This window comes from Cervus canadensis, chromosome 26, assembly GCF_019320065.1.
Source record: "Cervus canadensis isolate Bull #8, Minnesota chromosome 26, ASM1932006v1, whole genome shotgun sequence".
Taxonomy (NCBI): Eukaryota; Metazoa; Chordata; class Mammalia; order Artiodactyla; family Cervidae; genus Cervus; species Cervus canadensis.
The window spans coordinates 46,562,391-46,574,057 of record NC_057411.1 but is presented as its reverse complement, the minus strand read 5'-3'; the positions used below and the strand labels follow the sequence as shown (position 1 = coordinate 46,574,057).

Genomic DNA, 11,667 nt, shown 5'->3' with positions numbered 1-11,667 from the left:
GGCAACCCACTCTAATATTCTTGCCTGGAGAATCCCCATGGACAGAGGAGGCTGGTGAGCTACAGTCCATGGGGTCACAAAGAGTCGGACACAACTCAGCGACTAAGCACAGCACAGGTCCCTGGGCTTTTGAGAGGGCAGATACAGATGTTAATCAATATTGATATTGACAAATGTATAATTACAAAGTAAAATAAGGAAAAGAACTTGGAACTTGACCTAGACGGGGAACGGAGGTCAGGGAAAGCTTCGGGGAGGAAGCGAGCCTTAAGCTGAGATCCAAACGGTGGGCAGGAGATAAACGGCAAAGACGTAGGTGTGGAGCAGAGGGTCAGAGCATTCTGAGCACAGAGGGACAGCCAGACTGCTTTGTGGGTGGAGTTGACTCTTCTAAGGAGAAGGGGTAAAATGCAGGATTGATGAGCTGTGACGTGTTCTGAGTGGACTTGGGCATTAGTGCCTGCTGTGTTCTAAATGTTTTTGTCCCCCCACCCCCAGACTCATTCCCAAAACATTAAAATCCTAACACCTGAAGTGATGGTTTGGGGACATGTAAGCCTTGAAGGTGGAGCCCCAACACACGGGATTAGTGTCTTAGAGGCTCCAGAGAGAGCCCTAGCTCCCCCTTCCATGTGAGGACACAGCAGGAATGCTCTGGCTTATCTACCAGGTTGAGGACCCTCACCAGAACACTTTTCTGCTACCTTGATCTTGGGCTGCTCAGCCTCCAGCACTATAAGAAGTAAATTTCTGCAGTTTTTAAGTTACCTGGTGCGGTGCCTGTGGTAAAGAACCCACCTGCCAATGCAGGAGACCTAAGAGATGCAGCTTCAATCCCTGGGTCAGGAAGATCCACTGGAGGAGGAAATGGCAGCCCACTCCAGTATTCTTGCCTGGAGAATCCCACAGACAGAGGAGCCTGGTGGGCTACAGTCCATGGGGCCGCAAAGAGTTGGGTACGACTGAAGCGACTTGGCGTGTACCCAGTCTGTAGTATTTAGCTATAGCAGCAGCCCAAATGGACTAAGGCAGTAACCTTTATTTTCAACAGAGGAGGGACAGGAGAGTTAGTGAGATTCACTTAAGAAGAGATGGTGGTTCAAAGCACAAGCAGATGAAGTGTAAAGTGATGGATTTAACACTGTGGTCCACCACCTCAGGTTAGAAAGAAAGCGTACAGCAAGAGGCAGCAGGAAGTTGCCTAGGCCAGACAAGGCAGTCCATCCAACACCGACCATGTTGGCGAGAGCTGCCGTTTCACATGAGAATCCCCTCCTTCATCACCGAGACACCTCATAAGGAGGGGATTCTAGAGGAGAAAGGATACAGGTATATGAATGTCTAAGTCCCTACACTGTTTACCTGAAACTATCATAACATTGTTAACCAGCTGTACCCCAATTCAAAATAAAAGGTTAAAAAATAACAACAATAACAACCTCATAAGCTTCCCAAATGTGCAGACGTGGTGAGCCAAGGCATCCCTCCCCTTCGCCTTTGGCTGGAGAGGGCTTCAGTTAGAGTTGGGAGCTTGTCAGTCAGGATTCTCAGGTGCAAACAACAGAATCCACTCCAGCTTAAGCAGAAAGCACTCATATTAATAGAGTCTCCAGGAAAGCCAGGGAATGGAGCTTCCAGACTATGCCACCCTGGTGGTGGTGATGGTTTGGCCGCTAGGTAGTGTCCGACTCTTTGAGACTCCAAGGACTGTAGCTTGCCAGGCTCCTCTGTCCATGGGATTCTCCAGGCAAGAATACTGGAGTGGGTTGCCAATTCCCTCTCCAGGGGATCTTCCCGACCCAGGAATCAAACCCAGGTCTCCTGCATTGCAGGCAGATTCTTTCCCAACTGAACTACCATGGAAGCAACCTGGAGCCACACCCAAATTAGCAATGTCTATCCCTCCAGCAGAGCCATTGAGCTCAGTCACAGCAACCTGCATCACCTGAGACACCAGTATCGCCCCACCCTTGATGCCTTTCCCCTCTAATCAGGCTAAATCTCCAGCCACATCTCCACGTTCACCTCTCTGTCCCCTGAAGAGCAGTCTCATGCATGAGTACCTGGCCAGTGAGTACAAGTCACGTGTCTGCACCCTGGCTTCAAGGGAGACTGGGAAACCCTGCTACTAGCTTCTTTCTTGGGGACGTGGGACTTAGAAGGTAAAAAATTTCCCAGGCACATGAAATATGATCAGGAGGTGCCAACAGGGGTGTTTTCAGCTCCCATTAAACACTGGAATGTATATGTTCAGTCACTCAGTCGTGTCCGACTCTTTGCAACCTCATGGACTGTAGCCTGCCAGGCTCCTCTGTCCATGGATTCTCCAGGCAAGAATGCTGCAGTGGGTTGCCATTTTCTACTCCAAGCCCTGGAAGCCTGTAGCCAAGTCTGCTTTGCTTTCCAAGACTGAATACGGTCAGAGCCTCTATCACCTGTTTCTTACATATTAACAGGGCCACTTTAGACAGACCAAGACCCGCTCTGTCTCGGAATGCTTTCCTTCCACTCAGGACCAGCTACATAATTCGCAGGTCCCAGTGAAAAATTAAAGTGCTGAGTTCCTTATCCAAAAATTAAGGATTTAAAGACAGAGCCGTTAGACTAAGCATGGGCCTCTCTGAGCATGCGTCCTTGTGTAACTGCGTGGATCACAATGTCTGTCTTTCCTTCTGGTTGACCAGATTTATGTTGTTTGGACACTTGTCTAACCTACTGTTGCTGGACATGGTGAGAAGAGGTGGTAACTCAAGTGATAATCCTCAGTACTAAGATAACTGGTAAGGTCTGGTTCCATCTGGAAACCTACCAGAGCTCATTGGGTAGGGAAGCGAGGTATCATAAAATTCAGGGACCTACACAAAGAAGGACAAAGGATGAATGCCAAAGCTGAACTAGGAACAAAAGTCGCTTTGGCAAGCTTGCTCTCTTCATAATGCTGTACTTCTTGTCACGGGATGTGGGTTGTTATGGTGAGTGAACTGGGACAGAAGTGTGAAACACTACACAGAAGGTTTTCTTTCTTCCTTCTTTCTTTCTTTCCTTTTGTCTCTTTCTTCTATAAAACTTTGGTCAGATGTATTCTCTGGAGCTAAAGTAAGACATCCATAACCTGGTATTTCATGACAAAGGATACATGCATTCAACATTTCTATAAAAAGAAAAAAACACCCCAAGATTCAACCATCCATACCAGGCTTCTCCAAAACCCACGGAGCCTCAGCTATGGAAAGCAAGAAAACACCTTGATGCTGGTAATTCCACACGCTCACCTGCAAACCTGGAAGGATTCGAGCTGTAAGTCTAATTCCCACCTACAGGGCTCAGGTGGTCTGAATAGTGGTCCAACAATGTCTGCTCTGGGAAGGAGTGATAGAAGGCGTGTTACCCTGAAAAGTGTCCTTAAGTGTGCTGAGGTGAGGAGGACAGATGCAAGTGTAGAAAAAAGGGGAGCCCAGTTTAAGACAAGAGAGATTATTTCTCGTGTCAAAGTATAAGGGAGAAGCAAAAACATAAACAGTAGGTGGAATGTAGGGCTGGAGATCTAAGAAGACTAAGAAAGTGGAAACAAGAAGGGAGAGTGAGTTCAGAGGTTTCTGGAACAGAATCCAAGATTTTGGTTTGTTTGTTTTGCTTTTTAACATTCCTGGGGACTCATTTAGTGCAGCAGATGGGAAGGCGCACCAACTGGAGTCAGTCCACCTAGCTGTAACACTTCCCCTCCATGACTAGCTGGGCGACCTTGAAAAAAGTGATTTAACCTTATCAAGCCTTGATTTTTCCATCTGCAAAGATTAGACAGTAATGGGGATGAGATACTATGAGAGAGTAATGAGGAGAGTAGTGAGAATTATATGAATTATTAAAGTAGATAACAATTGTGAGGCTATCACAGCTAATGCCATGGCAGGCAGCCTAGATTAGGAGTAGGCCTGGTTTCCCAGGGTAACATAATAATCAGGCCTCCTGGAGCCAGCCAATCAACATATGCCTAGCCAGAGAAAAGGGAACCTATCAGGGGAAAGCTGAAAGCCCCACGTTGGGCCAACAAAAATCACCTTGCAACTGTGTAACCAATCAGCTTGCGCCAACTACCCACTGTGTAACCAATCCGATTGCACCAACTACCTGCTGCTTATTTTGAGCTAATAAATACCGGAGAGAACTGGGGCTCTTGGCCTTTCGTCCTCACACACCTGGTGAGGGCGGGAGGCCCTGGCTCGAGTCAGTAATAAATTCCCCTATTGCGAGTTGCATTGTTTCGAGGAGTCTTCTTTCCCGACCGGGGACTCGGACTACGGGCAGAACAACAATGACTGGTTTTTGGTAAGAATTCAAGAAATACTGGGCATGGTGATGGTGATGATATTGAAGCTTACGAAGACGGTGATGATGATGGTGATAAAGCTGACTGATATTGATCGTCAAGGAACCTGGCCTCTCCTGAACCCTGGAGAGAGCACAATGGGGAGGGGTGGATGAGGGTGTGGACCCCACGAGAGAGGGGTAGTGGTGGGCGATGAGGAGGAGCCAGGGGAGAAAGAGACGGGCAGCACAGGGAGCTGACTAGGAGACCTGCGATCATTGCCAGTGAGACAGGCCCGGGGCAGCATCTCAGCTGCTCTCTAGAGACGCACGAGGTTGAACTGTAAACACATGTTATACACCATGACCGTCAGACTCTGGGCAAGGGTTTACAAAAAACTGGAGTGGAGTCAGGAGGAAGAGTGAGCCCTGCTCTCAGATGAGCACATTCGAGGACCAGCTCTGCCTGCGATGGGCAGTTCTTTTTCTCTCCGCAGGGTTACAGGAAATGACAGAAAGTGAAAGCTCCCGTTACCACTTGCGGGCACCGGGGCATCAAATTACGCTGGTTCTCACATCTGAACCTCCCACACCCGATCTCTGCGAAAAAAATAAGGAGCAAGAACAGAGAAGTGTTCGTGACAACTTCTGGTTTTGTTTTCCTCTTCTGGAAATGTGTTTTGCGTTAAATGACCAGACACAGAAGCGGGTTTATTTTTCTTTTCCTGATTAGAAAAGGGATGTGAGCTTATTAGAGAAAATTTGGAAAACACAAAAGGTCAAAGGTCAAGAATAGGAATCACTGAAAAGACCATTCTGCAGCGGTTACTGCTCTGCATTTGGGCTTCTTTTCGATCCTTGGGTCGGGAAGATCCTCTGGAGAAGGAAATGGCAACCCACTCCAGTGTTCTTGCGTGGAGAATTCCACGGACAGAGGAGCCTGACAGGCTACAGTCCATGGGGTTGCAAAGAGTCAGACACGACTGAGCGACTAACGCTTCCTTTCGTTCATCTTGCTGTTCGGTTCCTAAGTCGTGCCTATTTGTGACCACGGACTGCAGACACCAGGCTCCCCTGCCTCTCACCATCTCCAGGAGTTTGCTCAAATTCATGTCGAGGCGGTGACGCCATCCAACCATCTCATCCTCCGTCGCCCCCTTCTCCTCCTGCCTTCAATCTTTCCCAGCATCAGGGTCTTTTCCAGTGAGTCGGCTCTTTGCATCAGGTGGCCAAAGTATTGGAGCTTCAGCTTCTGCATCAGTCCTTCTAGTGAATATTCAGGATTGATTGGTCTGATTCACTCATTTAAGTATGAATAGGTAATACACAGACATTGATGTGTTACATTTGTATTTTATTTGACAAATGGATCATATGAGAAACAATTTTATGTCCTACGTCTTACACTTATCATTGACATTTTTTATATGGCATGAAATGTTCTTTGAAAATAATTTATATACAATGAAATGACTCCTTTGCAGGCAATTCTGAAAAAAACTGGAAGGAGAGTTGACAAACACATAGATTCCTGTTACCACCACCACAGGGAAGACCCAGAACCATCTGTCACTCCCACTAAAGCCCCTGCAGGGCTCCTTTTTAGTTAGTGCCCTCTCAGGTCTTAACGCTGAGGCTGAAAAGTACTCCATTCCTATAATTTTGGTTTTTTCAGAATGTCCTGTAAATAGAATTATATAGTACGTAGCCTTTTGGTCTGGCTTCTTTCGCTTGGCACAATGCAATTGAGACTCACTCACACAGCTTCATTTATCCATAGCTGGTCACTTTTACTGCTGCGTAGTATTCCACCGTACCAAGGTTAGCACCTCCATTCACTGGATGAAGGACAGCTGGACTGATAAGTGTAACTTTTCTTATTTGAATGATAGCCCATCCTACAGATATAGTAAACCATATGCAAAGAGTTCCCTATTATTAGAATTTTTAGTTCCCCCTCATTATAAATAACCATTAAATGGACATCTTCATACATAGCTCTTTGCCTGCCAAACATCTTTGAATATGAAGATTCAACAAACAGGCAGTATGCCCTGCTGGTGGTATAAGAATATATGAAAATATGTACACAGTTGTACTAAAATTTTCTTAAAATGTTTGCTTACGTAAAAGACAGTCTGTGTCTCAGTGCGTTGTATTATGAAAATAAGAAAATAATAACTAACTTTGTTCTAATGCAGTTGTTTTTAACCAGCTAAATAGAACTAGATATTGCTGAAATCCTGAGCATGTATATCACTCACAATCATTTCAGAACATTGCTCTCCCAGCAGGAAGCTTCTTTAGACAACGGAACCACTTGATGTATACAGAACAAGGATGACTGGGCAAGGGCAGGTCTGCGGGCCACTTAGGGCAGCAAAACTGAGTTTCTAGTTACATCTGAGCAACTGAAGTGAACACTGCTAAGAGAGGAAAGATGAAGTAGGCACCTTGTTCTGCATAAAAGGCTTCCCTTTGAGTAGATGCTGCTGCCCTGCAAATTAAAAAGAAAACAGAAAAAAAAAAAGTCAGTATTGATGGGTGACACCTACTTTTGAAAATACACGTGCACCCTACAGGAAACTCTAAATAGTACAGAAAGGGACTGCCCCGGTGGTCCAGTGGTTAAGAATCCGCCTGCCAACGCAGGGGACACAGGTTGGATCCCTGCTCCGGGAAGATCCCACATGCCGTGGGGCAGCTATGACCGTGAGCCACAACCACTGAAGCCTGAGCGCCACAGCTGGAGAGTGATCCCCCTTCTCCACAACTAGGGAAAGCCCACGCACAGCAGGAAGACCCAGCAGAGCCAAAAATAATAAACAAATTCAAGATAAATAAATAGCACAGAAATTCACAAAGTGAAAAGTAAAAGCTCCTTTGTTGTTCAGTCCCTAAGTCATGTCCGACTCTTTGCGACCCCATGGACTGGGGCCCGCCAGGCTCCTCTGTCCAGCGGATTCTCCAGGCAAGAATCCTGGAGTGGGTTGCCATGCCCTCCTCCAGGGGATCTTCCCCACCCAGGCCTCCCTATTCCCACTTTGCATAGAGATAATTCTTGATAGTTTGAGCTGTCCTCTCAGGACACTCCCACATGCATGCACATATATTAACACATCCTTTCATCTAAGCACAAATGGAATCTACAGTTTGCTTCTTCACCCAACACGACATCTTGGACATGCTTCCATACTGGTACCTATGGAAGTACTCATCCTTCCTCCTGGGTGAATTCTGACTGTACGGATGCACCATAAAGTTACCCAAGTTCAGTAATATCTACTGATGGGTATTACTCCATTAGAGTTTAACTGGTGATGAAAAACCAGTTATGACGTAAAGACATTGAGAGAGGCTCTGGCCAAAATCAGGATTGTGGCCATAGTGATTAGGATCTGACCTCCAGATTTTTAAAAACAGAACTAATGAATTCCTTGAAAGCAATCAAAGATAACGTTTTTAAAATTATGAGACAATCTGACGTCTTTATTCCCTGGCTCTACTACTAGTGGCTTACTGTTGCTTACTCCACGTGAGGGCTGACCACCCCTTTTTCCGCTGAAGGAATCTCCAGCAGTCCACAAAAGTGTACTATGGCTCCGCCTGCTGGACATTTTCTATAACTGCAACCTGATTCAGTTCCTCTTCTAGACTTCGTTCATTCAAAACTGATTAGTTTTTGCTTTTAAATAATTAACCTATTAAGACAGAGATAAACTTATTCTTACTTTTTAAGAAAATAAAATAATACAGAACTAAGCACAGTAGTAGTGGGTCTCCTGTCACCTTTTCCCAGTTCTCACTCCCTTCCCTAGAAGGAATAATCACTGTTAGTTTATCATCTCAGATCCATTTCTACCATTTACATTCTATATCATGCACAAACAGAAATATAGTTTTGTTTTCTTTCACTTTACATGTTTGGGTCCACGTTCTCCGCACTGACTTGTCACACGTTTAGCTTAAGCTTTTCAGGCCAAAGTGGGGTTGTGCTTGAGGACAGCATTTATGCAGAGGGAAAAACACATTACTTGCAGTTACTTTGGTTTTAAAAATTAATTCTAGCTATTAAATTAATAAATTCAAAATCTTGACTTTCCCATACACTTTTTCTATTTAATTTATGAATAGTCTTGTTCTAATTTAAAAGCCAAATGAACTCTGATAATAACTTCTAAGGGGACTTCAAAAATTATTCTAATTCCCAGGACATTTTAAGCTCAAGTTATTTTAGGTTAGATTATTTTAAACTTACATTTTAAAATATTACATTTTCTTTATAAAATATTGTTAAGTGACTTCAAGTGAGCATAATCTTCTCAAATACTTGATGCTAGTAAATTTAACAAATGTATAAACTTTAATCTTAATTCTCTTAAACATTCCAGTACTGATTTAAAGAACGGGGGAGCCTGGCATGCTGCAGTCCATGGGGCCACAAAGAGTCAGAGACAACTTAGCAAATGAAAAGAAACAACGACTGATTTAAAAAAGTAAAAGTCTCTTATAACTTTCAACTAAAAATCCTAGGTCTACGCCCAGGTGGGATGCATGAGACAAGTGCTCAGGGCTGGTGCACTGGGAAGACCCAGAGGGATGGGATGGGGAGGGAGGTGGGAGGGGGGATCAGGATGGGGAACACATGTAAATCCATGGCTGATTCATGTCAGTGTATGGCAAAAACCACTACAATATTGTAAAGTAATTAGCCTCCAACTAATAAAAATAAATGAAAAAAAAGGGAAAAAAAAATCAGTTATTTAAAAGTTAAATTTATATTGATATCGCAGGGCTATTCCAAGAGTTATTCTTACATGCCAAATCCTCTAAAATGTTATAAATAAGTTAAATATCAGAAAAATACAGATTGTTACTAAACTTACCACAAAAGTAATATAAGTTGGCTTTATATCAACAACTGCTCGTTAGATTCTGAATTTCTTCAGATGAAAAGTCCTTTTCTCCACTATTCCTAAGCAAGTGAAATTTGCTCTCCTACCTCTGTGACCTAGGGCCAGGCCAGAGTAGGGGAATACATTTTGAACAGTAAACTGGGGCCAAGATGAGAAATCTGATTTTCTCCTTCAAACCCTGCCTGACACAGCACGCCCTTATGTCAGTAACACGAATATGTCTGCTTCCTCGTAGCCTCACCAATCCTGCAGATTATCCACTATCCACTGAATTTTTGGCCATTAACTTATAAGTCAATAAGATTGTTTACTCCACATTTCTTACTTTAGTTGTTTGTGAGAATTTTTCCGTATTGTTACACGGTTTTCCACCACCCCCAGCTTTATGGAGGTATAACTGACATAAACCATCTACTCTTTCTCTAACTTGTTTTTTAAACAGACGCCCGTGTGTGTTACAGACTTTGCTGCAGCACATCTACTGCGCCCATGCGCCCAGGGCGCGTGCTCCTCGGCAAGAAGAGCCCCACAGCAAGTCCTGCTCGCCGCAACCAGAGCAGCCCAGGCGCAGTGACAAAGACCCAGTGCAGCCAAGAAGCTGGTTAATTAATTAAAAATATATTTTTAAAGTGCACCACTGGGAAGATCCCCTGGAGAAGGAAATGGTAACCCACTCCAGCACTCTTGCCTGGGAAATCCCAAGGACAGAGAAGCCTGGTGGGCTACAGTCCATGGGGCTGAGGACAGCTGGACACGGGCTGTCTGTGCTAGGATTCCAGTCTCTGCTTCCGTGACCACAAGGCCTTCGGCTCCTCTTGAACCAAGCCTCCTCTGACTCCCTCTTGTCAGGACACTTACATTACACACAAGGCCCACCGGGACAGTTCAGAACTATCTCCCCATCTCCAGATCCTTACGTTCTTACATCTGCAAAGCCCCTTTTGTAACATAAAGTAAAATCCACTCATTCCAGGGATTAGGACCTACACATCTTTAGATGCATGACTCGGCCCAACACAGTGCGTAGATTCAGGAGTCCAGTTTGGGATGTGCTGCCTTTGAGATATCTATTAAGCAGAGAAAGGAGGGTGGATTTCATTCTCAGGAGAGGAAAGTGAAGACCCAGGCCCTCGTTTATTCTTTCCCTTCCTGTGAGAGGCCTCAAAAACACGCATGCCTAATTCACAGGGAGTGACGAGCAGAGCACTGCAGGGAGGGCCTTAACCTCGCCAGCCACTCCAGGGACACGTGCAGGTACTGATCATGTGAAACTCTTGTTTCCTTCATTGCCATTCCATTCACGGTAGTGTGTATACAAGTCAATCCCAATTTCCCAATTCATTCCCCCCGCCTTCCCCCACCATGTCCACACACGTCCATTCTCTGCATCTGTGTCTCTAATCCTGCCCTGCAAAGGGGTTCATCTGTACTGTTTTTCTAGATTCCACAATATATGCACTAAAATACGATATTTGTTTTTCTCTTTTTGACTTATGGTCAAGAAGTACATGAAAACATGCTCAACATCACTGATTGTTAGAGAAATGCAGATCAAAACTACAATGAGGTATCACTTCACACCAGTCAGAAGGGCCATCATCAAAAAACCTACAAACAATAAATGCTGGCAAGGGTGTGGAGAAAAGGGAACCCTCTTGCACTGTTGGTGGGAATGCAAACGAGTACAGCCACTATGGAAGATGGTATGAAGATTCCTTTAAAAACTAGGAATAAAACTACCAGATGATCCAGCAAGCCCACTATTGGGCACATACCACAATTCTAAAAGACACATGCAACCCAATGGTCACTACAGCACTATTTACAATAGCTAGGCCATGGAAGCAACCTAGACACCCATTGACAGATGAATAGAAAAAGAAGTTCTGTTACATATATACAATAAAATATTACTCAGTCATGAAAAAGAAGGCATTTGAGTCAGTTCTAATGAGGTGGATGAACCTAGAGCCTATTACACAGAGTGAAGTAAGTCAGAAAGAGAAAAATGACTATCATATATTAACACATATGTATGAAATTTAGAAAGATGGTACTGAGGAACCTATTTGCAGGACAGCATGGATATGCAGACACAGTGAAGAGACTTGTGGTATGACAAAACCCACTGAAAAAATAAATAAATAAATAAAGACTATAAATTAAAAAAAAAAAAGGAAGAAAAAAAAAAAAAAGAGACTTGTGGACACAGCAGGGAAGGGGAGGGGGGACGAACTGGGAGGGTGGCACGGAAACAGATGCATCAGCAGAGGTAAGACAGACAGCCAGCAGGAACTTACTATATGAGGAGCTCACATCCGGGGCTCTGCGACCACCTGGAGGTGTGCGATGGGGTGGGAGGTGGGACGGAGGCTCAAGAGGGCGGGGACATACGTATATCTATGGCTGATTCACACTGACGTACGGCAGGAATCAACGCAATATT

The 11,667-nt window shown here is 44.6% G+C and overlaps 1 protein-coding gene across 2 annotated transcripts in view; it reads right to left on the bottom strand.

Annotated features, from left to right (window-relative positions):
- Window positions 1-5,638: 5,638 nt before the first annotated feature.
- BST1 (bone marrow stromal cell antigen 1) overlaps window positions 5,639-11,667 on the bottom strand; it is a 30,552-nt gene continuing 24,523 nt past the window's right edge. Inside the window, exon 9 of one of the 2 annotated variants that reach the window (XM_043448285.1) lies at window positions 5,639-6,802. In XM_043448285.1, coding sequence (XP_043304220.1) covers window positions 6,703-6,802 — 100 coding nt within the window. In that variant the 3' untranslated portion in view covers window positions 5,639-6,702. Of the gene's footprint in view, window positions 6,803-10,148; window positions 10,289-11,667 lie in introns of those variants that run through there. The other variant, XM_043448284.1, reaches the window with a different exon arrangement.